Below are 27998 nucleotides of genomic sequence, written 5' to 3' on the forward strand. Positions count from 1 at the left end.
GAACTGTTTTGGCGGTACGAGGGGGACCTACACAATAGTATGTGTGGAAGTGGAAGAACGGCACCCACTAGGTATGGCATTTTCAATAATAAGGTGCAACACACCAAAGAATAGCAAACAAGGACAGACTTTACTGCACTGGCTGGTCTATAGTTTATTCTGTTGATAATCTTGTGTCATGTGAACAAAAGGAGGAGTCCTTAATTTAAAACATAAACACATTTAATAACACATTCAAAAATCAACACTAAAACAAACTGTGTTGTAATCATTGATGTTGGGTACAGAAACCTGATAATTTTATATTGCTAGACCAAACAAGAAGAGCAGTTTATAAAAGTATTTATCTGTAACATATAAGGCTTTATTTTGACATTATGGGCCCGATGTAATGCAATGCAGAACTCAGAGATTCCGGACGAACTTGTACGTTTTTTTTTTTTTTTTAAAGCGCCAATCATTTAGAAGGCAAAACCAGGTTTGTTTTACTTTGCAAATGATTGCCGCTTTAAAAAACAAAGTACGAGTTTGGCCGGAATATTGGAGCTCCGGCCACCTGGCACTGCATTACATCCAGCCCTATATGTTTTGTGCACAGCTACAATCTATTACAGTTGGCAAAGTCTCTCACCCACTCCTCTTGTTAAAACTAGATATATGACAATTGAGTATCTATAAAGCATTTCAAGCCAAGCCTATTTCCATTCAAAATCCCCTTTCTTTTGGGTGTAAATAAACTACACTTTTTTAAGCAGAATATTGTTTCTAAGTTAGTTGCACAGTTCTGCTGTCATTATGTTTTTTCCCCGTACAGATGTACTCATAAGTAAAATCCGATAAAAACATATATATTCCAGGTGAGCGGCTCGTGGCTGACACATCTGTATTCAGTGAGATTTTAAAAGATGACATTCCCCCCTCACTGCTACTGGTTATCTCTCACTAAAGGAGTATAAAAATGTTAAAGTAAAAACTCTAAATTTGTGATAGATTTTGTCAATTTTCCTTTTAAGCTATAGAGGTATTAAAAGTTGTATTTTTAGAATATCCATCAATTTATTTTAGATGTTTTTTAGTCTGGTCAAGACTTCATTGATATCTAAATACAAGTATATTTGTAGTAAATAGATCATTAAATACAATGGAGGAAGATCAGTGCTGTATTTCTTTGAATGAAACAGGTAACACTGTCTATCTGCTAATGAATGCAGGCATCAACACTAAACTCTACTGTTAGAATTAACGTGGGGACACATAAGAGTCGAGCGCAGGGGTCAACATCATCAGTTTATTCTTCTTTACAGAGGGTAGTTCCCTCTCGAACCCCAGCAACTCCTAGAACAGATACAGTGTCCTTGTTCATGTATTGCACCCACATACATTGTATTAATTATCAATGGCTGGGGGCTGCTTGCGTCTTTTCCAGATTCTTCTCTGGTTCAAATAATTCATTCATTTCCTTCGCCCACTCAGGCTTTTTAGCTCTTCCTCAATCAGGTGGGATTCTGCCGTTGTCTCAGAGAGCTGTGGTTACAAAAATGATGGGGTCAGATCAAGGATTCTGAGAACACACAACCTGTGTCTACATAGATTTATCCCTCCAGACCCAATTGCTAGCGTTTCCTACAGTTACTAAGTGATTGACTGCAAAGAAAAAAACAAAAACAACAATCTAGGACCATGGTTAACCTTTCTGGCTGTGGATCATTGGGTCGATCAGTATTAGGTCAACAGTCAACACCACATGCAACTGGTTGACAGGGTCAAAAGGTCGACATGGCCAATAGATTGAGACATAAAAGGTAGACACTTGAAATAGTCAACAGGTACAAAAGGTCGACATTGAAATGGACGACACTTTTTTTGGGTGTCACTTTTAACGTTAAACCACAAGTCACACCAAATAGTGTACCGCTTTGCGCGCCATGCTTCCGGCAAGGTGCTTAGCTTCGTTACCGTTGCACCCAGCACAGGTTACGATTCACAATCGTAATCCACAAGGATGGTAAAGGATGAAACAAAAAATAGTATTTTGGTACTTACCAGGTAAATCCTTTTCTTTGAATCCATAGGGGGCACTGGAGTACTCTTGGGATATGGACGGCTTCCACAGGAAGTAGGCACTGAATAAATTAATTTTGGAACTATACCTCCCCTCCATATCCCTGAGTACCTCAGTGTTTTTTACTGAGCCGAACAGGAGCGATAGAGAGGTTGACAATGGAGCATTACATATAACATAACGGACAACAATAAAGTTGACCCAACATTACTGAGAACTAAACAGTTGACACCATAACTTGTTAATCTGAACCAGTCGGTGAAAGTGTGTTACCATAAGATCTACTGAACCTACCCCAAACCAGGTAAACTGCTCTGGGTGGGCGTCCAGTGCCCCCTATGGATTCAAAGAAAAGGATTTACCTGGTAAGTACCAAAATCCTATTTTCTTTTTCATCCACTAGGGGTCACTGGAGTACTCTTGGGACATACCAAAGTTTCCCCCGCGGGCGGGAGAGCTGTTTGGCACCTGTAACACTAGGCGGCCAAAGCTAGATGCTGATGCCGCAAACGTATCAAACTTGTAGAGGCGCACAAACGTGTGCACCGAAGACCATGTAGCCGCCCGGCAAAGCTGTGTCGTAGAAGCTCCACGACTCGCTGACCATGATGTTCCCACAGCACGTGTGGAATGAGCTGTTATCGATGTAGGCGGCTGTAACCTAGCATGAAGGTAAGTCTGACGTATGGTCACTTTAATCCAACTGGATAAGGTCTGCCTAGAAGCTGGCCAACCCATCTTGGCAGCATCATAGAGAGCAAACAACGTATCCGTCTTACGAACGGTCGATGTTCGGGATACATAAATGCGTAATGCGCGTACCACATCCAACCTACCAGAGTCTCCTGTTAACATAGGAACTACTATTGGTTGATTGATGTGAAAAGATGACACTACCTTTGGTAGAAAAGCAGAATTCGCTAGGAATTCCGCTCTGTCATCATGAAACACTAAATACGGTGGTTTGCACGACAAAGCACCCAATCTGAAACACGCCTTGCTGACGCTAAGGCTAAAAGAAACATTATTTTCCCAAGTGAGAAATTTAATATCCACTTGTTGTAAGGGTTCATAATAAAAAGACTAAGAAATCTAAAAACCAGATTCAAGTCTTATGGCGCAGTAGGTAGAGTGAATGGAGGCTGAACTCTGAGGACACCCTGCATAAAAGGTGTGAACCGACGGCAATAGGGCCAATCTACTATGAAAATAAATGGACAACGCCGATATCCGCACTTTTAGTGTGGATAAACTCAGACCTCTATCTAACCTAGGCACGCCAAATTCTGTAATAATGAGCTGCCGTAACCGGCTTCCTAGCTCGTAACATGGTTGGAATACCCGATTCTGGAATGCCCTCTCTTCTTAAGAGGGCTGTCTCAACAGCCACCCCGTCAAACGCGGCCGCGCTAAACCGGGTAAAAGGAACGGACCCTGCTGTAACAGGTCAGAACGTAGTGGGAGCGGCCAAAGACCGACTGCGAGTAGACCGCGGAGATCCGAGAACCAAGCTCTCCGAGGCCAAAGAGGCGCCACTAGTATAACTGTGACGGACTCTCCCTTTGATCCGTTTTAGCCACAGAGGGAGCAGCGGAAACGGTGGAAATAGATACGCGAGACTGTATGGCCACGCGATTGTGAGAGCATCCACCGCCACTGCCTTTGGATCTCTCGTTCTGGACATGACCTAGGGCGTTTGATGATTGTGGCGAGATGCCATCAGGTCCACCTGCGGGTAACTCCACTTCTGGACCAGCATGTGAAATACTTCTGGATTTAATGCCCATTCTCCTGGATGAAAATTCAGACGGCTGAGATAATCCGCCTCCCAGTTGTCCACTCCCGGAATGACTACTGCCGACAATATCATTTGGTGATACTCGGCCCAATAGAGGATTCAAGCTACAGATGTGACTGCTTACATCTTTGCTTTTTTTTTTTTTTTACAAATTTGGCACAACATGCAAAACACAGCTGAACTGTTTTTCATGAGAAGTGAGTGGATGAATTTTAAAATTTTTGTTTGCCATAAAAGAATATGTATAAAGTAACATATTAAGGCAGCAAATTAAGAAAAAAAAACACAAGACATGACTAAATCTCTGAGTATATAGCATGCAAAACCGTGCCATACATGACGGGACACAGCAAAGATGCACGTGGACACATCTGTACCTCCCGCATTGCCATACGGTTTTTCGTTCCTCCTTGTTTGTTGATGTATGCGACTGCTGTTGCATTGTCTGACTGCACCTGAACAGCCTGAGCCTACAGCCTGTGCACTGCTTATAGTAGCGCATTGTAAATTGCCCGGAGTTCCAGGACATTTATAGACAGCAATCTTTCGTGATCCGCCCAGAGACCCTGGAGCTGATAATTTTGAACTACAGCTCCCCAACCTCTGAGACTTGCGTCCGCCGTGAGAATTATCCAATTCCAGGCACCGAACCGTTTCCCTGCGGTTAGATTCTGTACTTTGAGCCACCAGAGTAGAGACTCTCTGGCCCTTGGAGACAACCTCACTTCTGCAGTAAATCTGCAGATGCGAGCCCGACCACTGTGCGAACACATCCAATTGAAAAGGACGTGAGTGAAGTCCTCCGAACTGAAGCGCTTCGAAAGCCGCCACCATTGTCTAATAGGCAAATGCACAAGTGAACCGAGACTGTGCGTGGCTTGAGCACTAATTGTACCAGATGACGAATGACCTGTACTTTCTGTTCGGGTATGTAAATTCTTTGATTTACCGTATTGAGAATCATACCTAGGAATTGAAGTCGTTGAGACGGAATCATTCAGGAATTCGCGTAGACAATGGTAGGAAATCAGATTTTCCTCCCCACTTGGTCTGCGATCTATCTCGTTTGGAATCCGACTCCGCCTGTTAGGAACGTAGCCAAAGTGGACGTTATGCGCTACTAGCGAAGCTGAAAACGCAAGAACCAACTGCCAACGTCCAAAGAAGCTGTAGGCAGCAAGAAGTGTAAGGTGGTCTTTATTTAGGGCAAACCTGAACTGGAATGCCCTGCCACTACAGCCTTGTTACCTCAAACCCTTACCAAAGCAGGGCGAAGCAACAGCCCTACTGCTGTGTAGGGTATACTCCGATATGTAGTAAAACACCCAATAAATGCAATTGTCTCTGATTGGAAATTGTTCAGCCTTCGCTGAGAACCTGACGTACTGGCCTGGTGCTATGAGGGCTGGCGGCAAATCGACCGCAACAATGTAACTGAAACTGTCTGTGCAGTCTTTACGCAGAGTACTAACCACTATACGATCACGGCAACTTAAACTAGCCAGGTAGGAGACGAACCTACAATCTTGTTATGCATAGTCAGATGCGTTATACATTGCGCCACTGGCCCAGATTCGTATTTGTCCGACACACTGTGTGACCGACTTTGCAGCGAAGCTGCTTGTTTGATTATGCATAAATGCATGTAGCAGAGGATAGTTTCAATCTGCCTACCTCTGGGTTATGGGCCCAGCATGCTTCCATTGCAGTACTCTGCTGCACATGTAAGTGCAAGAGATCATGTACTCCAACCAGTAAGTACACCACGGAAGTAACGTGTGTATAAACCTGCATTACCGTGCATGTGGTTACCAGCAATAGTGAATCTTCCTGTAGAGTCATGCTGTACAAAAACAATTAATAAATTAAACTCCTAACAACACCCCGCTCCTCCAGAGTCTAAGTGTTGTAGGGCAGCAACTTCCGAGAAAGAACCAGGAAGTAACATTAAAAGAAAAAAATTGTCCTACCATGGATTTTTTTTTTTTTTTTAAACACCTGTTAAACCAGGATCTGAACCAGTGTCCATGCAAACACAATGTTCACTGTGGCCGGAAAGCCTAACCACTTGGCTACAGAGCCACCTGTAAAAACAATAAGCAAAGCTGCTGCGGTGTGGCCATGTTTGCAGTGCTCAACAGATAGTGTTAATAAGCACTGAGTGCTGACCAATTATTCTTGCTTACTGCAAAATAGACTTTTAATGTCAGCATATTATATATATATATATATATATATATATATATATATATATATATATACAGGTTGAGTCTCCCTTATCCAAAATGCTTGGGACCAGAGGTATTTTGGATATGGGATTTTTCCGTATTTTGGAATAATTGCATACCATAATGAGATATCATGGCGATGGGACCCAAATCTAAGCACAGAATGCATTTATGTTTCATATACACCTTATACACACAGCCTGAAGGTAATTTTAGCCAATATTTTTTATAACTTTGTACATTAAACAAAGTGTGTGTACATTCACACAATTCATTTATATTTCATATACACCTTATAAACACAGCTTGAAGGTCATTTAATACAATATTTTTAATAACTTTGTGTATTAAACAAAGTTTGTGTACATTGAGCCATCAAAAAACAAAGGTTTCACTATCTCACTCTCACTCAAAAAAGTCCGTATTTCGGAATATTCCGTATTTCGGAATATTTGGATATGGGATACTCAACCTGTATATATATATACATACACACACACATACATTTTTTTTTTTTTTAATAATAATATCAAACACAGTGCAACATCCAATTGAGGATACAACCATCATCCACAAACACATGTATGCTAAGCCATATGGAAGCATTTCCAATGTACTCACTGAGGAAACCCATGGCCAATAATGTACTGAGACTGTTAACACTATCTGGTGTATAGACAGTAGTTGAACCCAGGATCCGAACCAATGACCCTGCAAGCAGCATCTACACTGTTGGCGGGAAGCCTAACCAGTAGGCTACAGAGTCTCCCTGATACACAGGTATAACACATTTTTACAAGTCTGAAACTAAATGTGACCTCGCACAGGCTTAAAACCTGAGATGACTGCTGCTTGACCACAGCTTAGTTAATGGGCCCTTCTAGTGGCCGGCGCCGGGAGCGCGCTCTGGAGAGCTATCCTGACTGTAAAACCTATGGTAGGTTTATATTGATAGTGTAAGGCCAAACTGAGCTATTTTTAACAGTTTAAACTAGCATGTATTAGTATGCAATCTAGTTGGATCACCAGTTTCCCCCAGATGGCAAAACAGTATGCAACCCTGCTTAAAACTTAGAAAAATCCAATGAAATGTGGACCTCTGTGGCAGCAAAGCCACAAGCCTACTAACTGTGTCGAGCACAGAAAAAACACTGAGGTACTCAGGGATATGGAGGGGAGGTATAGTTCCAAAATTAATTTATTCAGTGCCTACTTCCTGTGGAAGCCGTCCATATCCCAAGAGTACTCCAGTGACCCCTAGTGGATGAAAAAGAAACACTTGTGTTGACCATTGTCATGTCGACCATTTGAACCTGTCGACATTAAGCACTGTTGACCTTTTACATGTCGATCTTTTATACCTGTCGACCTATCATCCAAAAGGGTTGGGTTTGATTGGCCGGTGGTCAGAATACCGATCGTGACATCCCGATGTTCGGAATCCCGTCAGAGTTAGGTAAGTATAATTACCCCCCCAGCCTCCTAACCCTAACCCACCCTTCCTGCAGCCTAAACCTAACCTTCCCCTCTGCAGCCTAACCCTAGGCAGTGGTGCCTAACCCTAACCTTCCCTCCTGGCAGCCTAACCCTAACCCTCCCTGGGGTAGGGGGTGCCTAACCCTAACCCCCCCCCCCCTACAGCCTAAATCTAATCTCTGCGACATGCAGCCTAACCCTAACCCACCCCCCGCAGCCTAAATCTAATCTCTACCCTGCCGTGGCTTACCTCTCCAGCGCAGCGGTGTGTTCTTGTTTTGCATCCCGGCTATCAGTATTCCGGCACCGGGATGGTGAACCTATTTGGGATGCTGGTGTCGGGATTCCGACTCCCGGAATCCCAACAGCCGGGATCCTCCCCGGATCCCCATCCAGATACCACCCTTTTTATAGGTAATTCTCATATGTGTTAAAAGCATTATATGTTTATGGAGTAAAAATAAAAAATCTTCCCTATCAAGACACACCATGAAGTAAAACATTTTACCTCTATAATGTAAAGAAACACTGACAAGTAGCCTTAGAAGTGAGATCAGAAATAGCTTTATGAAACATCAGAAAATGAGCTAGAAATGGTTACAAAAACAGTGCTAACTTTGATCTCAATCAATTCAGTCAGTACGATGCACAAAATAAAGAATATTCAACAAAACACTCAAAGTATTATTTTTTTTTAAATGTTTGAATTAGGTCATGCACATATAGAGTTAAAACTTATCCAAAACAATTTTATTAACCACTTGCCTGGGATGCGACCATGCCTGCAAGTGCTCTATCTGACCTGGTCGCACAGGATGCGACCAGTCAGATAGAGAGTGTTAGCAGCGGCAGGGAAGATAAACTTCCCTCCGCTGCTGCTGTCACAGGTCCCTCTGCCTCCCTGCACTCTCCCCGTGTCTGCCGTGCTGCCGATCACTGCTCATCGGTCAGCACGGCAGGATCCCCCCCCTCCTCCAGCGGCTGCAGACAATGGCAGCCGCTGGGGAGTGTAAATGAACCCTCTCAAGCCATCCCCAGACCCTCCCTGTATACCTGCAGACTGTCCCGGCTTTCAAAATTAAAGCCGCGATGGTCGCGATGTTCCCAATCGATGTTTGGGAAAGAAAATATTTTTTCTTGGGATAGGGTTAAAGTCATGTTCTTCACCTAATTCACTCATAAAAAAACCCGACAATTTCGGAGCGGTTTTCGGCGAAATAAATAGTCAGTAAAGTGGTTAAAAAAATAATAAGATTTTAATTACCTACCGGTAAATCCTTTTCTCGTAGTCCATAGAGGATGCTGGGGTCCACATTAGTGCCATGGGGAATAGACGGGTCCATTGGGAGCCATGGGCACTTTAAGAGTTTAATAGTGTGGGCTGGCTCCTCCTACTATGCCCCTCCTACCAGACTCTAGAAACTGTGCCCGAGGAGACGGACATACTTCGAGAAAAGGAAATACACAGATAGTAGCGAGTTTTACAGCAGCTTACACATAACAGAAATCCAAGCCAACCAGCTTGAAACAAGTCAGCAACGGCTGAACAACAGTACTTAACCAAGTAACAATGCATTACTGCACCAAGTAACAACTGCAGGAATACGAAGCGCTTGGCGGGCGCCCAGCATCCGCTATGGACTACGAGAAAAGGATTTACCGGTAGGTAATTAAAATCCTATTTTCTCTTACGTCCTAGAGGATGCTGGGGTCCACATTAGTACCATGGGGATGTACCAAAGCTCCCAGTACGGGAGGGAGAGCGCGGAGGCTCCCGCAGTACCGATTGACCAATCTTTAGGTCCTCAGAGGTCAAAATATAGAACTTGTAGAACTTAGCAAACGTGTTCGAACCTGACCAAGTTGCTGCTCGGCAAAGTTGTAAAGCCGAGACACCCCGGGCAGCCGCCCAGGAAGAACCCACTTTACAAGTAGAATGGGTCTTAACGGATTTCGGACACGGCAAGCCTGCCGTAGAATAAGCATGCTGGATAGTACACCTGATCCAGCGAGAAATCGTCTGCTTAGAAGCAGGCCACCCAACCTTGTTGGGATCATAAAGGACAAACAGAGTGTCCGACTTTCTGTGACGAGAAGTTCTCTTCACATAAATCTTCAAAGCCCTTACAACATCAAAGGATTTTGAAGTAACTGAGGAGTCAGTAGCCACTGGCACGACAATAGGTTGGTTTATATGAAAAGCTGACACAACCTTTGGAAGAATTTGCTGACGCGTCCTGAGCTCAGCTCTCTCTTCATGGAAAATCAAGTAGGGGCTCTTGCAGGACAATGCCCCCAATTCCGACACACGTCTAGCAGATGCTAATGCCAACAGTGTAACCGCCTTTAAAGTAAGGAAATTGACATCAACCTCCTGTAAAGGTTCGAACCAATCTGACTGCAGAAACTGCAGCACCACATTAAGATCCCAAGGTGCCGTAGGAGGCACAAAGGGAGGCTGGATGTGCAGAACCCCTTTCAAGAAAGTCTGAACCTCGGGGAGGGCAGCCAACTGTTTCAGGAAGAAAATGGACAAGGCCGAAACATGGACTTTTATGGAGCCCAACCTCAGGCCCACATCCACACCTGCTTGCAGAAAGAGGAGAAACCGCCCTAGTTGAAACTCCACCGTAGGAAACTTCTTGGATTCACACCAAGACACGTACTTTTTCCAAATTGGATGGTACTGTTTAGACATTACTCCTTTCCTAGCTTGTATCAGGGTAGGAATAACCTTGTTCGGAATGCCCTTCTGAGCTAAGATCTGGCGTTCAACCTCCATGCCGTCAAACGTAGCCGTGGTAAGTTTTGATAAGCGAATGGCCCCTGTTGCAGAAGGTCTTCTCGAAGAGGAAGAGGCCTCGGATCTTCCAACAGTAACTCCAGAAGATCCGCATACCAAGCCAGTCTTGGCCAGTCCGGAGCAATGAGGATCGCCTGAACTCTTGTTCTTTTTATTAGTTTGAGAATCCTTGGGATGAGTGGAAGTGGAGGGAACACATACACTGACTTGAACACCCACGGAGTTACCAGGGCATCTATCGTCATTGCCTGTGGGTCCCTCGACCTGGAACAGTACCTCCGAAGCTTCTTGTTGAGGCGGGAGGCCATCCGGTCTATTTGAGGTAAGCCGCAAACACTTGTCACCTCTGCGAACACCTCTGAGTGGAGGCCCCACTCTCCCGGATGGAGATCGTGTTTGCTGAGGAAGTCTGCTTCCCAGTTGTCCACTCCCGGAATAAAGATTGCTGACAGCGCCACCGCGTGCATTTCCGCTCATAGGATTATTTTCGTTAACTCTGACATTGCAGCTTTACTCTTCGGTCCACCTTGTCGGTTTATGTAGGCCACAGTAGTTACATTGTCCGACTGAACATGAATGGCCTGATCTTTCAGAAGATGTGCCGCTTGCAGAAGACCATTGTACACGGCCCTTAGTTCCAGAATGTTTATCGGAAGGATGGATTCCAGACTTGACCACCTTCCTTGGAAGTTTTCCCCTTGGGAGACTGCTCCCCAACCCCTGAGACTTGCATCCGTGGTTAGGAGGATCCAATTCTGAATCCTGAATCTGCGGCCCTCTAGTAGGTGAGAAGTTTGCAGACACCAGAGGAGCGATATTCTGGCTTTTGGTGACAGACGTATCCTCTGGTGCATGTGAAGATGAGATCCCGACCATTTGTCCAGGAGATCCAGTTGGAAAGACCTTGCATGAAATCTTCCGTACTGCAAAGCCTTGTAGGAGGCAACCATCTTCCCCAGGAGGCGAATTCACTGATGAACCGATACCCGGGCTGGCTTCGGGACATCCCGGACCATTGCCTGTATCACCAACGCTTTCTCCTCCGGCAGAAACACCCTCTGTACTTCCGTGTCGAGGATCATCCCCAGGAAGGACAGTCTCCTTGTCAGCTCCAAATGCAACTTTGTAAGATTCAGGATCCACCCGTGATCCTTGAGTAGTTGAGTTGAGAGAGCAATGCTCTGTATCAGCTTCTCCCTGGAAGACGCTTTTATCAGCAGATAGTCCAGATAAGGAATTATGTTCACCCCGTGCTTGCGGAGGAGTAGCATTATCTCTGCCATGACCTTGGTGAACACCCTTGGTGCCGTGGAGAGGCCAAACTGCAGAGCCTGGAACTGATAGTGACAGTCCAGCAGCGCAAATCTTAGATAAGTCCGGTGAGGCGGCCAAATCGGAATGTAAAGGTACGCATCCTTGATATCCAGGGATACTAGAAATTCCCCCTCCTCCAGACCTGAGATCGCCGCTCTCAGAGACTCCATCTTGAATTAAATTCCCTCAAATAAGGGTTTAATGACTTTAGATTCAATATTGGCCTAACCGAACCGTCCGGTTTCGGTACCACAAACAGGTTTGAGTAATAACCCTTGATTGTTAAGTGAGGTGAAACTGGAACAATAACATTTGCCCTTAGCAATTTTTGAATGGCTGCCTGTAGGATAGCACTTTCTGTCAGCAAAGCTGGTAAGCCTGATTTGAAGAATCTGTGAGGTGGGAGTTCTTGAAACTCCAGTCTGTACCCCTGGGCAACAATATCTTGTACCCAGGGGTCTAGGCCTGATGACGCCCAGACATGACTGAAATTTCTTATCTTGCTCCCACCTGCCCTATCTCCGGGCTGGGAGGTCCACCGTCATGCCGAGAATTTCGAGGAAGCAGAACCGGGTTTCTGTTCCTGTGAACCTGTTGGTGCAGGTTTTCTGGATTTCCCCCGACCTCCTCTAAAGAAAGTGGAAGGTGGTTTGCACTTCTTAGCTTTCGCGGTCCGAAAAGGACTGCATGGTAGACGTAGGATAAGATTTCCTAGCAGGTGGTTTGCTGAGGGAAGGAATGTTGACTTACCCGCAGTTGCCGTGGAGATCCATGCATCTAACGCTTCACCAAACAGAGCCTGACCTGTGAAGGGTAGGTTCTCCACACTCTTCTTGGATTCCGCATCCGCAGACCATTGGCGCAGCCAGAGTCCCTTGCGTGCCGAGACAGCCATGGAAGAAGCTCTCGCATTGAGATGGCCAAGGTCCTTCATGGCCTCCACCATGAAACCTGCAGAGTTCTGTATGTGACGTAACAACAATTCAATGTCACTTCTATCCATAGAGTCTAATTCCTCTAGTAACGTGCCTGACCACTTTACTATGGCTTTAGAAATCCACGCACAAGCAATAGTAGGCATTAAAGCTACGCCAGTAGCTGCGTATAAAGATTTGAGTGTAGTCTCAATCTTACGGTCAGTCGGCTCTTTTAAAGCGGTGGACCATGGGACAGGTAAAACCACTTTTTTAGACAACCTAGACACATAAGCATCTACTACAGGCGGTATTTCCCATTTTTTCCTGTCCTCCTCAGGAAAAGGAAAAGCAATGAGAATCGTTTTTGGAATCTGGATTTTTTTTCTCCGGGTTTTCCCAGGATTTTTCAAATAATGCGATTAATTCCTTAGATGCAGGGAATGTAACAGAGGATTTCTTAGTATCAGTAAAGTAAGTCTCCTCTGCAGGCTCAAGTACCTTATCAGTAATGTGTAAAACGTCCCTAATAGCCTCAATCATAAGTTGCACCCCTTAAGCAAGGGATGCATCTCCCCCCTGCATATCCTCATCACCGTCCCCGGTATCCATGTCAACTTGCATTATCTGGGCAAGAGCACGCTTCTTAGGGTATTAATCGGGGTCTTTGAAGAGGTAGTGGGGACTGAATACGACAAAACCTCAAAAGACTTTTTCAAAACCTGTGTTTCAGTCTCATTATGAGCCATCCGAGATAAAATCTGGGATATCATCCCCCTAATAGAATCCACCCATGGGGGTTCGGATTCAGAAGGCTGAGACAGTATATTACAGTCCTCAGTACAAGGAATAGACTCTTCTGGAGAAGATACACACTCTGCAGCACAGGATACAGAGTTCTTAGACATGTTTATGTGAGCTATACAAACACACACACACACACACACACACACACACACACACACACACACACACACACACACGAAAATGTCAGACACAGTTTCCCCCAGAGTACCTTCAGAGACACAGAGTATAAGGAGCCAGCCACACAGCGCCCCAAGTAGGCAGTTTATACAGTAAACAGCTGATGCTGATTGAATAATCTTAATAGATTAAACAGTTAATATATCACTTTCCCCCTCCGTCTATAACACCCTGGTACTGCTACTGCAGAGGTATGCTGGAGTTATGCGGAGGGCAGCACTCCCTGTCAGCGTCTCTTCAGTGTAATCAACAGGGAGAAAATGGCGCTGGTGAGTGCTGGATCTGCTCTGAGGAAGAAGTTCCGCCCCCTGTAATGGCGCATCTTCCCGCATTTAGAGATTATACTGGCCTGAGGTAAATCTGCAGCAAACAGTGGGTTAGACCTTGTAAGCTATACTTGACCGGTGTAGGGTATTGCGCTGGCCCAGGACGCCCCTCACAGCGCCGCACTACTAGTACCACTGAGCCCTCCGGAGCGCAGCCTGTCAGAGCTGCGATCCTACCCTTGTGCCGCCATTTCCCACCGGTGACCCGCTTACCGGGGCACCGGTGTCTTAGTCACCACTCCATCTTCTGGCTCTGTTAGGGGGTGGCGGCCATGCTACGGGAGTGAGCGGTCACCTCGTGGGCTTGCGATCATCACCCTCAGGAGCTCAGTGACCTGTCAGCAGAGATAGGAGCCATTAACCTCTAGGGTTGGATCCTACTCCCCCCCTAAATCCCACGAAGCAGGGAGGTTGTTGCCAGCAACCTCCCTGTACCTGACTATTTTAAAAAAATAATAAAACTAGAAAAACTCCTAGCTCTCCTAGCTGTGACCGGCTCCACCGGGCACATTTTCTAAACGGAGTCTGGTAGGAGGGGTATAGAGGGAGGAGCCAGCCCACTCTATTAAACTCTTAAAGTGCCCATGGCTCCCAAGGGACCCGTCTATACCCCATGGCACTAATGTGGACCCCAGCATCCTCTTGGACGTAAGAGAAATAAACATTTGTAACATTGCGACCATCGCAACTTTTCCCAGCGGCTGCTCATCTGAGCTGTGAGCATGTACATACTAGGGGGCTAAGGGGATGGTTAATTTTCATTTCCCCAGTGGCTGCTAACGTCTGCAGCAGCTGGGTGGGGGGCCCTGCTGTGTTGACCGATCAGCCATGACTGACAGCACAACAGGCACAAAGGGGAGGGAACCAGAAGGGTCGGGAGGTCCCTCTGAGAGCGGCAGCTGTGGGAAGATTCTCTTCCTGCAGCCACACAGTGAGCTTTCTGCCTGGTTGCATCATTTGCAACCAGATCAGATAACGGACAGCCTGGTGTGCTAGCAACCGATGCGAACACCAGGCAAGTAGTTGGGGAAAGATATAAGTCCTCCATTCTGTTTCTTCACTTCTTCATTAAATGGCTTATTAGCCAAAAGTAAAAATAGGATTTTAATACCTACCGGTAAATCCTTTTCTCTTAGTCCGTAGAGGATGCTTCAAGAACCATGGGGTATAGACGGGATCCGCAGGAGACATGAGACGGGATCCGCAGGAGACATGGGCACACTATAAGACTTTGAATGGGTGTGAACTGGCTCCTCCCTCTATGCCCCTCCTCCAGACTCCAGTTATAGGAACTGTGCCCAGGGAGACGGACATTTCGAGGAAAATGATTTATTTAATTATTTTAAATTAAGGTGAGATACATACCAGCTCACACCACTAACACGCCGTACAACATGGCATTCAACAACAACGCATGCAACGGCATGACCAACCACAGTCACAGAGTGACTAAACTTAACGCAACATGAGCGTAACTACAAGCAAACTGCAGATACAGCCCGCACTGGGACGGGTGCCCAGCATCCTCTACGGACTAAGAGAAAAGGATTTACCGGTAGGTATTAAAATCCTATTTTCTCATACGTCCTAGAGGATGCTGGGGATGCTTCAAGAACCATGGGGTTTATACCAAAGCTCTAGAACGGGCGGGAGAGTGCGGATGACTCTGCAGCACCGATTGACCAAACAAAAGGTCCTCCTCAGCCAGGGTATCAAACTTGTAAAACTTCGCAACGAAGTTTGAACCCGACCAAGTAGCAGCTCGGCAAAGTTGTAACGCCGAGACTCCCCGGGCAGCCGCCCAGGATGAGCCCACCTTCCTGGTAGACTGGGCTTTCACCGATTTTGGTAACGGCAATCCTGCCATAGAATGAGCCTGCTGAATCGTATTACAAATCCAGCGCGCAATAGTCTGCTTAGAAGCAGGAGCCCCAATCTTGTTGGGAGCCCACAGGACAAACAGAGCCCCTGTCTTCCTAATCTGCGCCGTTCTGGCAACATAGATCCTCAAAGCTCTGACCACATCGAGAGACTTTGACTCCGCCAAGGCGTCAGTAGCCACTGGCACCACAATCGGTTGGTTAACATGAAATGATGAAACCACTTTTGGCAGATATTGCTGACGAGTTCTCAACTCCGCTCTATCAGCATGGAAAATCAAATAGGGGCTTTTGTGAGACAAAGCTGCCAACTCAGACACGCGCCTTGCAGACGCCAAGGCCAACAACATGACCACTTTCCAAGTAAGGAATTTTAACTCAACCTTGCACAAAGGTTCAAACCAATGTGAGTGCAAGAATTGCAACACCACATTAAGGTCCCATGGTGCCACTGGGGGCACAAAGGGAGGTTGGATGTGCAGCACGCCTTTCACGAAGGTCTGGACTTCTGGAAGGGAGGCCAATTCTTTTTGAAAAAAGATCGATAAGGCCGAAATCTGTACTTTAATAGAGCCTAACTTTAGGCCCGCATCCACACCTGCTTGTAGGAAATGGAGCAACCGGCCCAGGTGAAATTCTTCCGTAGGAGCCTTCTTGGATTCACACCAAGACACATAATTTCTCCAAATACGGTGGTAATGCTTTGCCGTTACTTCTTTCCTAGCCTGAAGAAGGTGTAGGAATGACTTCACTGGGAATACCCTTTCGGGCTAGGATTTGGCGCTCAACCGCCACACCGTCAAACGCAGCCGCGGTAAGTCCTGATACACGCACGGCCCCTGTTGTAACAGGTCCTCGTGAAGAGGAAAAGGCCAGGGATCTTCTATGAATAACTCCTGGAGATCTGGATACCAGGGCCTTTTTTGGCCAATCTGGAACAATGAGGATCGCCTGAACCCTTGTTCTTCTTATCATTTTTATCACCTTCGGAATGAGTGGAGGTGGAGGGAACACACAGACCGACTGAAACACCCACGGTGTCACTAGGGCGTCCACCGCTATCGCCTAAGGGTCCCTTGACCTGGAACAATATTTCTGAAGTTTCTTGTTGAGGCGGGACGCCATCATGGCCACTTGGGGAACTCCCCAACGACTTGTCACGATGAAGACCCCACTCTCCTGGATGGAGATCGTGTCTGCTGAGGAAGTCTGCTTCCCAGTTGTCCCCTCCTGGAATGAAGACCGCTGCCAGAGCGCTGGCATGTCTTTCCGCCCAGCGAAGAATCTTCTTGGCCTCGGCCATCGCCGCTCTGCTTTTTGTTCCGCCCTGGCGGTTTATGTACGCCACTGCTGTCACGTTGTCTGACTGAATCAAGACCGGCAGACCTCGAAGATGTTCTGCTTGCAGTATGCCGTTGTGGATGGCTCTTAATTCCAGAATGTTTATGTGTAGACAAGCTTCCTGACTTGACCACTTTCCCTGAAAGTTTCTTCCCTGTGTGACTGCTCCCCAGCCTCGGAGGCTTGAATCCATGGTCACCAGGATCCAATCCTGAATCCCGAATCTGCGTCCCTCCACAAGGTGAGAACTGTGTAGCCACCACAGAAGGGAAATTCTGGTCCTGGGAGATAGAACCACTGGTCCAGCAGGTTCCAATGAAACACCCTGGCATGGAACCTGCCATACGGAATGGCCTCGTAGGCCGCCACCATCTTCCCCAGCAACCGAGTGCAGTGAAGAACTGACACCCTTGCAGGTTTCAGAATCTGTTTTACCATGTTCTGTATTTCCAAAGCTTTTTCCACTGGAAGAAAAACCCTCTGTAATTCTGTATCCAGAATCATACCGAGGAACGACAGCCTTGTCGTTGGATCCAACTGCGATTCTGGCAGATTTAGGAGCCAACCGTGTTGTTGCAGAATCGTCAGTGAAAGGGCAACATTCTTCAACAATTGCTCCTTGGACATCGCCTTTATGAGGAGATCGTCCAAGTACGGGATAATTGTGATTATACCGTAGCGCAGGAGAACCATCATTTCCGCCATTACTTTGGTGAAAATCCTCGGAGCCGTGGACAGACCAAACGGCAACGTCTGAAATTGGTAATGACAATCCTGCATAGCAAATCTCAGGTAAGCCTGATGTGGAGGATATATGGGGACATGTAAGTAGGCATCTTTTATGTCGACCGACACCATAAAATCCCCCTCCTCCAGACTGGAGATCACTGCTCGTAGGGACTCCATCTTGAACTTGAATTTTTTCAAAAAGAAATTGAGGGATTTTAGGTTTAGAATCGGTCTGACTAAGCCATCGAACAGGCTCGAATAAAACCCTTCCCCCTGCTGAGACGGTGGTACCGTGACAATTACTTGATTTTGACACAACTTTAGTATCGCAGCGCTTACTATCTCCCTGTCCGGAAGAGAAGCTGGTAAGGCCGATTTGAAAAATCGGTGAGGGGGCACGTCTTGAAACTCTAACTTGTACCCTTGGGATACTATGTCTACTATCCAAGGATCCAGGTCCGAGTGCACCCAGACCTGACTGAAGAGCCTGAGACGTGCTCCCACTGGTGCGGACTCCCGCAACGGAGCCCCAGCGTCATGCGGTGGATTTTGTAGAAGCCGGAGAGGACTTCTGCTCCTGGGAACTTGCCACAGCCTGTGACCTTTTTCCTCTTCATCTCCCCCTCACAGCAAGGAAGGAGGACCCACGTCCTTTTTTGAATTTGTTGGGCCGAAAGGACTGCATCTGATAGTGATGCGATTTCTGCTGCAGTGCAGGAACATAAGGTAAAAAAAGACGATTTACCCGCTGTAGCCGTAGAGACCAGGTCAGTGAGTCCGTCACCAAACAAGACCTTACCGTTAAACGGTAAAGACTCCATTGCCTTCTTAGAATCCGCATCAGCATTCCATTGATGAATCCACAATGCTCTCCTGGCAGAGACTGCCATGGCATTGGCCCTTGTTCCCAAAAGGCCAATATCCCTTACTGCTTCTTTTAAATACGCTGCAGCGTCCTTGATATGACCCAAGGTCAAAAACACACTATCCCTGTCTAGGGAATCTACCTCCGATGACAAGTTTTCCGCCCACTTCTCAATAGCGCTACCCACCCATGCCGCAGCAACAGCGGGTCTGAGTATCGACCCTGTAGTGACATAAATGGACTTCAGGGTATTTTCCTGCTTACGATCCGCAGGATCCTTCAGGGCTGCCGTGTCAGTGGACGGAAGTGCTACCTTTTTGGATAAACGTGACAAAGCTTTATCTACCGTGGGAATTGACTCCCAGCTGTCCCTGTCCCCAGAGGGAAACGGATTAGCCATTGGAATTCTTTTGGGGACATGTACCCTTTTGGCGGGATTTTCCCAAGCTTTTTCAAAAAGTGCATTCAGTTCATGAGAGGAAGGAAACGTTACCGTAGGTTTCTTGCCTTTAAACATACAGACCCTAGTATCAGGAACAGCAGGGTCCTCAGTGATATGTTATCGCCACAATCATGTACGGAATACTCTTAGCCAGTTTTGGATGTAATCTGGCATCACTATAGTCGACACTGGAATCAGAGTCCGTGTCGGTATCCCTATCTGCTATTTGGGCAAATGCACATTTCTGCGACCCCGAAGGGGTCTGGACCTGTGACAAAGCATCCTCCATGGATTTCCTCCATGTCTGGTTCTTAGACTCAGATTTATCAAACTTCTTAGCCAACTTAGTCACATTCGTATTTAAAACACTCAGCATATTGACCCAATCATCCGACGGCGGTGCCGACACTGAACTGTCACAGAACTGTCAGTCCCCACGCCAGGCTCCTCCTGGGAAGAGCATTCAGCCTCAGACATGTCGACACACACACGTACCGACAGCCACAAACACACTGGGCTATAGGAGACAGACCTACAGCAGAGCCTGTTAGAGAGACACAGAGAGAGTTCTGCCAGCTCACACCCAGCGCCTATCCCCGTTCTGAAGTCAGCAATAATACTGGCCAGACCTGCTAGCGCTTTTACAATATATATAATTCACCAATTATGAGTGACCCCCCCCCCCCTCCCCCCTTCCCGTTTTGCACCCTGTTACTTGAACAGCAGTGTGGAGGATCAGGGCCAGCATCTCTGCAGCCTTCTGTGAAGAGAAAAAATGGCGCTGGTGAGAGATATGCGGCTAAGCCCCGCCTCCCAACATGGCGCACTTAGGTCCTGTTTAAAAAACTTTATACTGGCGGGGGTCGCTAACAAGTGCCCGCGGCACTGTTATATTGTTTGCCAGTGTATTTGCGGCCCCCCCCCTGCGCCCTGCACCCTGTAGTGCCGTGAACTGTGTGGGAGCATGGCGCGCAGCGCGCCCGCTGCGCGGTACCTCAAGCAGTCTTCTGATCTTCACATACTCACCCAGCTTCTATCTTTAGGCTTTGTGAGGGGGTGACGGCGCGGCTCCGGGAACAAGCAGCTAGGCGTACCATAGTGATCGAACCCTCTGGAGCTAATGGTGTCCAGTAGCCTAAGAAGCAGAGCCCTTGAACTCTAAAGAAGTAGGTCTGCTTCTCTCCCCTCACTCCCATGCTGCAGGGAGCCTGTAGCCAGCAGGTCTCCATGAAAATAAAAAACCTAAATAAAGTCTTTCTCTGAGAAACTCAGGAGAGCTCCTCAGTGTGCCTCCAGTCTCGCTGGGCACAGAATCTAACTGGAGTCTGGAGGAGGGGCTTAGAGGGAGGAGCCAGTTCACACCCATTCAAAGTCTTATCGTGTGCCCATGTCTACTGTGGATCCCGTCTATACCCCATGGTTCTTGAAGCATCGCCAGCATCCTCTAGGACGTATGAGAAAGAGGTTTTCCCCTCCGCTAGTAATATTAGTTAATATACTGTCTCTCACCATGTCTAGTAGGAGTTCTACTTTCAGACGCAGCAAGTTGTTCTCTTCTTCCAATTGCATGTTCCTCTTTCGAAGACGTTGAAGCTCCTTGTGCGACCCGGAGCCACCTGACTCTGTAAAATGAGTACAATACAGTACTATAACAGAGGACAATAACTTGCAGAAGGCATCACTCACAAAGTAAACTGGCCAATAATATTATATACTTTATATTTTACTTTCTATAGTTACCTGCATTAATTGGCATAGCTGTAGTACACAGAACATTATGAATTTAAGAATTAACAATAGATCAGGATTTGGGCTGAATGCAAAGAAATATTAATTCTAGAATTTTTGTATTTACTAAAATCACAAGAAGCCATTTATTGTGACTTTAGAGTCTGAATCCTGGGTTGTAAACGGAGAGTTATGGTAGACTTACCATTGTTAACTCTCTTTCTGCGAGGTACATTGGTTCCACAGGAAAACATCAGGGTGTAGAGTGGATCTTGATCCAGAGGCACCAACAAGCTAAAGCTTTAGGCTGTCCCAGGATACATTGGGGCCTCCTCTATAAACACTGGAGCCCAGTTTCGTTAACCAGTCAAATGCAGGAGCAGGCAAGAAAGAAGGCAGATGCTAGTCACGTAGAACCAGATTCTAACGACAGGAGAAGGTACCAGCGGCTAATGCCATATACACCCATAGAAGCTAGATGCGTCAAGGTGAACGCCCGGTGGAACCAATGTACCGCGCAAAAAATCAACTAACAATTATAAGTCTACCATAAATCTCCTTTTCTGCAGCAGGATACATTTGTTTCCACAGGAAAACATTGGGGATGTCCTAAAGCAGTTCCTCAAGGAAGGGGGAGCGCCTTAGCGGGCATGAGAACCCGGCGTTCAAAGGAAGCATCCTGGGAGGCGGAAGTATCAAAAGGCATAGAACCTAATAAACGTGTTCATAATAAACGTGTTCACTGAGGACCACGTAGCCTCCTTGCATAAGCTTGGGCGATCATCATTCTAATCCATGTGGCCAAAGTTTGCTTATTCGCAGGCCAGCCACGTTTGCGGAAACCAAACAGTACAAAAAGGGAATCTGACCTCCTGACAGAGGCAGTCCTCTCCACATAAATACAGAGAGCCCTTACCACATCCAGAGAACGCTCTTTGGAAGACAAGGTTGAAGAGATAAAGGCCGGAACCACATCTCTTGGTTAAGGTGAAAAGATGACACCACCTTAGGCAAATAACCCAGTCGAGTTCATAGAACTGTCCAGTCACGGTGAAAAATAAAATGCAGAGGCAATTGCCAGCAAAAGAAGGACATTGGCCATGAGGTGAGCCATTTAAGGTCCACCAACTCAAAAGGTTCAAATGGAGACTCTTGCAGGGCCTTTAGTACAACAGTCAAATCCCATGGAGCCACAGGAGGAACATAAAGAGGCTGAATCCTAAGTACGTCCTGAGTGAAAGTATGAACGTCAGGTATAGACGCAATTTTTCTATGAAACCATACCGACAAGGCAGATATGTGAACCTTGAGGGTGGCCAGACGAAAACCTAGGTCAAGGCCTCGTTGCAGAAAAGCCAGGATTCTGGATGTTCTGAATCGATATGCATCATAATTCTTATCAGCACACCAGGTGAAGTAAGAATTCCAGACCCTGTAATATATCTGGGCAGATGCCGGTTTGCGGGCTTTCAACATAATGAATAACCACCTCGGAAAATCCGTTGACCCTCAGGAGTGATGCTTCAAGAGCCACGCCGTCAAAGCCAGTCTGGCCAGGTCTAGGTAAAGACAAGGGCCCTGTACGAGAAGGTCCGGGCGCTGACGAAGTAGGACAGGTCTCTTTGCTGATAGACCCTGCAGGTCTTCGAGGCCACGCTGGAGCGGCTAGAAGTAGTATTCCTCCTTCTTGTTTGAACTTCCATAGTACCCAGGGCAGGAGTGACACTGGAGGAAACAAGTAGGGCAGCCGAAAGTTACATGGCACAGCCAGTGCATCCACGAACGGTGCTTGAGGATCCCTGGTCCTTAATCTGAAGATCGGTACCTTGTAAAGTGTCGAGATGCCATGAGATCTACGTCCGGTAGGACCCATCTGTCCACTAGGAGTTGAAAGACATTTCCGGATGAAGACTCCACTCTCAGGCATGCACGTCCTGACGTCTGAGGAAGACCGCTTCCCAGTTTAGGACACCCGGAATAAACACTGCCGATATGGCTGGCAGATGGCATTCCTCTCAACAAAGGAATTTTGACACTTCCATCATTGCCATGCGGCTTCGAGTGCCGCCTTGATGGTTTATGTATGCCACCGTGGTGGCGTTGTCTGTACTTGCACAGGCTTGTTCTGTACCAGAGGCAGGGCGAGAGGTTATGAATTGAATGCTGCCCTCAACTCTAGAATGTTTATTGGGAGGAGTGATTCCTTGGTCCAGCGACCCTGAAACGAGTGTTGCTCCAACACCGCACCCCATCCCCTCAGACTGGCATCCGTCGTCAGCAGGACTCAGTCGACGATCCAGAAGAGATGGCCCCTGTTTAATTGCTGGTCCTGTAACCACCAGGTCAGTGACAGACGAACCTCCGGAGTTAAAGTGATCATCTGAGATCTGATCCGATGAGGTTGGCTGTCCCATTTGGAAAGGATTAACTTCTGTAGTGGGCAGAAATTAAATTGACCGTACTCTACCATGTCGAATGCTGACACCATTAGGCCAAGTACTTGCATAGCCGAGTGTATCGACACTCTGGGGCGACAAAGGAAGCATCTTATCCTGTCCTGAAGCTTCAAGACTTTTTCTGGAGACAGAAACAGCCGTTGACTGTGTACGTCCAGAGGTGCCCCCAGGTGCACCATGCTTTGAGCTGGGACTTTTTCCAATTGATAAGCCACCCGTGGGCTTGCAGGAAGTTTACCGTCATTTGCAGATGACTGAGGAGGACATCGTGGGAATTTGCCAGAATCAGCAGGTCATCCAGATACGGCAGCATTCTGATCCCCTGGTGACAGAGATGGGCCAGATCTTGGTGAAGATCCGAGGAGCCATGGCCAGTTCAAATGGTAGAGTCTGGAATTGATAATGTAGGTTTCCAATAGCAAACCGCAGAAACTGCTGGTAATACATGGCAATAGGTATATGCAGGTATGCATCCAGTATATCGAGGGATACCATGTAGTCTCCGGGTTCCATAGCCAGTACAATTGAGCGCAGTGTTTCCATACGAAACCTGGACACTCAAAAACTTGTTCAGGGATTTGAGGTTGAGTATAGGCCGGAATGACCCATTTGATTTTGGAACTAGAAACAGGGTCAAGTAATAACCTCTGCCTCTCTGGGACTGAGGTACCGGCACAACCACTCCTCGACTAAGGCGAGAACTGACACTTGTTTGCAAAGCTTGAGCCTTTAACGGATCCGAAGGTAGAACCGTAGTGCAAAACTGTCGAGGTAGACCTTCTCTTGAAAGAGACAGCGTACCCGTGAGAGACAACTTCCAGGACCCATGCATCTGAAGTGGTCTTTAACCAGACCTGGGTAAACTGTAGAAGCCGCCCCATCATGCAGCAGGCTTGTCTTGTTTTTAAGCAGGCTGATGGGTTGCCCAGTATTGTTTGGCCTTGGGCTTTGTGGTTTTGGGAGCATGAGATGGTCTTGGGTATGCCTGACCTTTTGCTCTCCCTTGAGCCCAAAAGGAACGAAAATATACGTTTTGGTAAGAACTTACCGTTGATAACAGTATTTCTCCTAAGTCCACAGGTGTGTGGCGACCAAGGCGTCGACTACGTCTGACTTGGCTCGCCGTATTCTGTGGTTGAGGTCATGGAAAGTGGACCTAGACTCCAAAAAGACCTTGGAGGTACTCCCTTTTACTGAAGACATTTTGTTTGGGGAAGACCTGAATAAAATTGTGTCTGAGTTAGCAGCTGCTAAGACTGCTTTTCTCACAAATATTAATCCTTCTGCACAGAAGGCAAAAGGTACCACTTTCTCCGGCAGGGTCCACAGGTTATCCACAGGATAACAATGGGATATGATGGAGTAACAGCGGATTGGCACCAAACGATCAAAAGCTTTCAGGCCTCCCAGGATGCAACGGGCCCGTCCATATATCCCCACCCACTGGCTCAGGCAAATCAGTTGTATTCCAAAGCAATAGGCAGGAGCATCATTTAGAACCCTAATCAGGCGAGAAGAACACACATGCACACCCTTCCGTACAAGAAGGAAGAGGTTAGTGAGTAGAAGGATCCTCAAATCAGGTGCGTCAGGGTGGGATCCCTGTGGACATAGGAGAAATACCGTTATCAACGGTAAGTTCTTACCATAACGTATATTTCTTCGGCAGGGTCCACAGGTTATCCACAGATAACAATGGGATTTCCCAAAGCAATTTAGTGGTGGGGACGCTCCTAAATGGACAGGAGAACCTTACGCCCGAATTCAGCGTCATGAGAGGCAAAAGTATCCAAGGCATAATGTCTAATAAATATGTTAATGGAAGACCATGTGGCTGCCTTACATATCTGTTCTGCTGAAACAACATGTAGTGCTGCCCATGAAGGACCTACCTTACGAGTAGAGTGAGCAGAGACACTAGCCGGAACAGGGAATCAGCTTGAGAATATGCTTCTGAAATCGTCATTCGAAGCCATCTTGCCAGCGTCTGTTTAGTAGCAGGCCATCCTCTCTTGTGAAATCCGTAGAGAATAAAGAGAGAATCTGTCTTTCTGATGGCACTGGTACGATCCACGTAGATCCTTAATGCACGAACCACGTCCAGCGACGCATCTCCCACAGAAAGTCCCGATACCTGAAAAGCCGGGACTACAATTTCTTCATTAAGGTGGAATTTAGACACCACCTTAGGAAGATACCCAGACCTAGTTCTTAGAACTGCTTTATCTGAATAAAAAAATAAGAATTTACTCACCGGTAATTCTATTTCTCGTAGTCCGTAGTGGATGCTGGGAACTCCGTAAGGACCATGGGGAATAGACGGGCTCCGCAGGAGACTGGGCACTCTAAAGAAAGAATTAGGACTACTGGTGTGCACTGGCTCCTCCCTCTATGCCCCTCCTCCAGACCTCAGTTAGGGAAACTGTGCCCGTAAGAGCGGACACAATAAGGAAAGGATTTGGAATCCCGGGTAAGACTCATACCAGCCACACCAATCACACCGTACAACTCGTGGTAACTATACCCAGTTAACAGTATGACTAACAACTGAGCCTCACTGAACAGATGGCTCATAACAATAACCCTTTAGTTAGGCAATAACTATATACAAGTATTGCAGACAATCCGCACTTGGGATGGGCGCCCAGCATCCACTACGGACTACGAGAAATAGAATTACCGGTGAGTAAATTCTTATTTTCTCTGACGTCCTAGTGGATGCTGGGAACTCCGTAAGGACCATGGGGATTATACCAAAGCTCCCAAACGGGCGGGAGAGTGCGGATGACTCTGCAGCACCGAATGAGCAAACTCAAGGTCCTCCTCAGCCAGGGTATCAAACTTGTAGAATTTTGCAAACGTGTTTGATCCCGACCAGGTAGCAGCTCGGCAAAGTTGTAAAGCCGAGACCCCTCGGGCAGCCGCCCAAGAAGAGCCCACCTTCCTCGTGGAATGGGCCTTCACAGATTTAGGATGCGGCAGTCCAGCCGCAGAATGTGCAAGTTGAATCATGGAGCAGATCCAGCGAGCAATAGTCTGCTTAGAAGCAGGAGCACCCAGCTTGTTGGGTGCATGCAGGATAAACAGCGAGTCAGTCTTTCTGACTCTAGCCGTCCTGGAAACATAGATTTTCAGGGCCCGGACTACATCCAGCAACTTGGAGGCCTCCAAGTCCCCAGTAGCCGCAGGCACCACAATAGGTTGGTTCAAATGAAACGCTGATACCACCTTAGGGTGGAATTGGGGACGCGTCCTCAATTCTGCTCTGTCCATATGGAAGATCAGATAGGGGCTTTTACAGGATAAAGCCGCCAATTCTGACACCCGCCTAGCCGAAGCCAAGGCTAAAAGCATGACCACTTTCCACGTGAGATATTTTAATTCCACGGTCTGAAGTGGCTCAAACCAATGTGATTTTAGGAAATCCAACACAACGTTGAGATCCCAAGGTGCCACCGAGGGCACAAAAGGGGGCTGAATGTGCAGCATTACCTTAACAAACGTCTGAACTTCAGGCAGTGAAGCCAGTTCTTTTTGAAAGAAAATAGACAGGGCCGAAATCTGGACTTTAATGGAACCCAATTTTAGGCCCATAGTCGGTCCTGACTGTAGGAAGTGCAGAAAACGACCCAGCTGAAATTCTTCTGTGGGGGCCTTCATAGCCTCACACCAAGCAACATATTTTCGCCATATGCGGTGATAATACTTTGCTGTCACATCTTTCCTAGCTTTTATCAGCGTAGGAATGACTTCAACCGGAATGCCCTTTCCCATCAGGATCCGGCGTTCAACCGCCATGCCGTCAAACGCAGCCACGGTAAATCTTGGAACAGACAGGGCCCCTGCTGTAGCAGGTCCTGTCTGAGAGGCAGAGGCCAAGGGTCCTCTGAGATCATTTCTTGCAGTTCCGGGTACCAAGTCCGTCTTGGCCAATCCGGAACGATGAGTATAGTTCTTACTCCTCTCTTTCTTATTATCCTCAGCACCTTTGGTATGAGAGGAAGGGAACACATAAACCGACTGGTACACCCACGGTGTCACTAGAGCGTCCACAGCTATTGCTTGAGGGTCCCTTGACCTGGCGCAATATCTTTTTAGCTTTTTGTTTAGGCGGGACGCCATCATGTCCACCTGTGGCCTTTCCCAACGGTTTACAATCAGTTGGAAGACTTCTGGATGAAGTCCCCACTCTCCCGGGTGGAGGTCGTGCCTGCTGAGGAAGTCTGCTTCCCAGTTGTCGACTCCCGGAATAAACACTGCTGACAGTGCTATCACGCGATTTTCCGCCCATCGGAGAATCCTTGTGGCCTCTGTCATCGCCATCCTGCTTCTTGTGCCGCCCTGTCGGTTTACATGGCCGACCGCCGTGATGTTGTCTGACTGAATCAGCACCGGCTGGTTTTGAAGCAGGGGTCTTGCCTGACTTAGGGCATTGTAAATGGCCCTTAGTTCCAGAATATTTATGTGTAGGGAAGCCTCCTGACTCGACCATTGTCCTTGGAAGTTTCTTCCCTGAGTGACTGCCCCCCAACCTCGGAGGCTTGCATCCGTTGTCACCAGGACCCAGTCCTGTATGCCGAATCTGCGGCCCTCTAGAAGATGAGCACTCTGCAGCCACCACAGCAGAGACACCCTGGCCCTCGGGGACAGGG

The 27998-nt window shown here is 47.2% G+C and overlaps 1 protein-coding gene across 4 annotated transcripts in view; it reads right to left on the reverse strand.

Moving 5' to 3' along the window:
• Positions 1-204: 204 nt before the first annotated feature.
• The window catches only part of CBY1 (chibby 1, beta catenin antagonist), a 98970-nt gene continuing 71176 nt past the window's right edge, over positions 205-27998 (reverse strand). For all 4 annotated transcript variants that reach the window (XM_063940480.1, XM_063940479.1, XM_063940481.1 and 1 more), the window contains exons 4-5: positions 20672-20784; positions 205-1524 (exon numbers count right to left, since the gene is read on the reverse strand). In XM_063940480.1, the coding sequence (XP_063796550.1) occupies positions 1453-1524; positions 20672-20784 (185 nt within the window). In that variant the 3' untranslated portion in view covers positions 205-1452. The remainder of the gene's footprint in view (positions 1525-20671; positions 20785-27998) is intronic.

Source organism: Pseudophryne corroboree, chromosome 9 (assembly GCF_028390025.1).
Source record: "Pseudophryne corroboree isolate aPseCor3 chromosome 9, aPseCor3.hap2, whole genome shotgun sequence".
NCBI lineage: Eukaryota > Metazoa > Chordata > Amphibia > Anura > Myobatrachidae > Pseudophryne > Pseudophryne corroboree.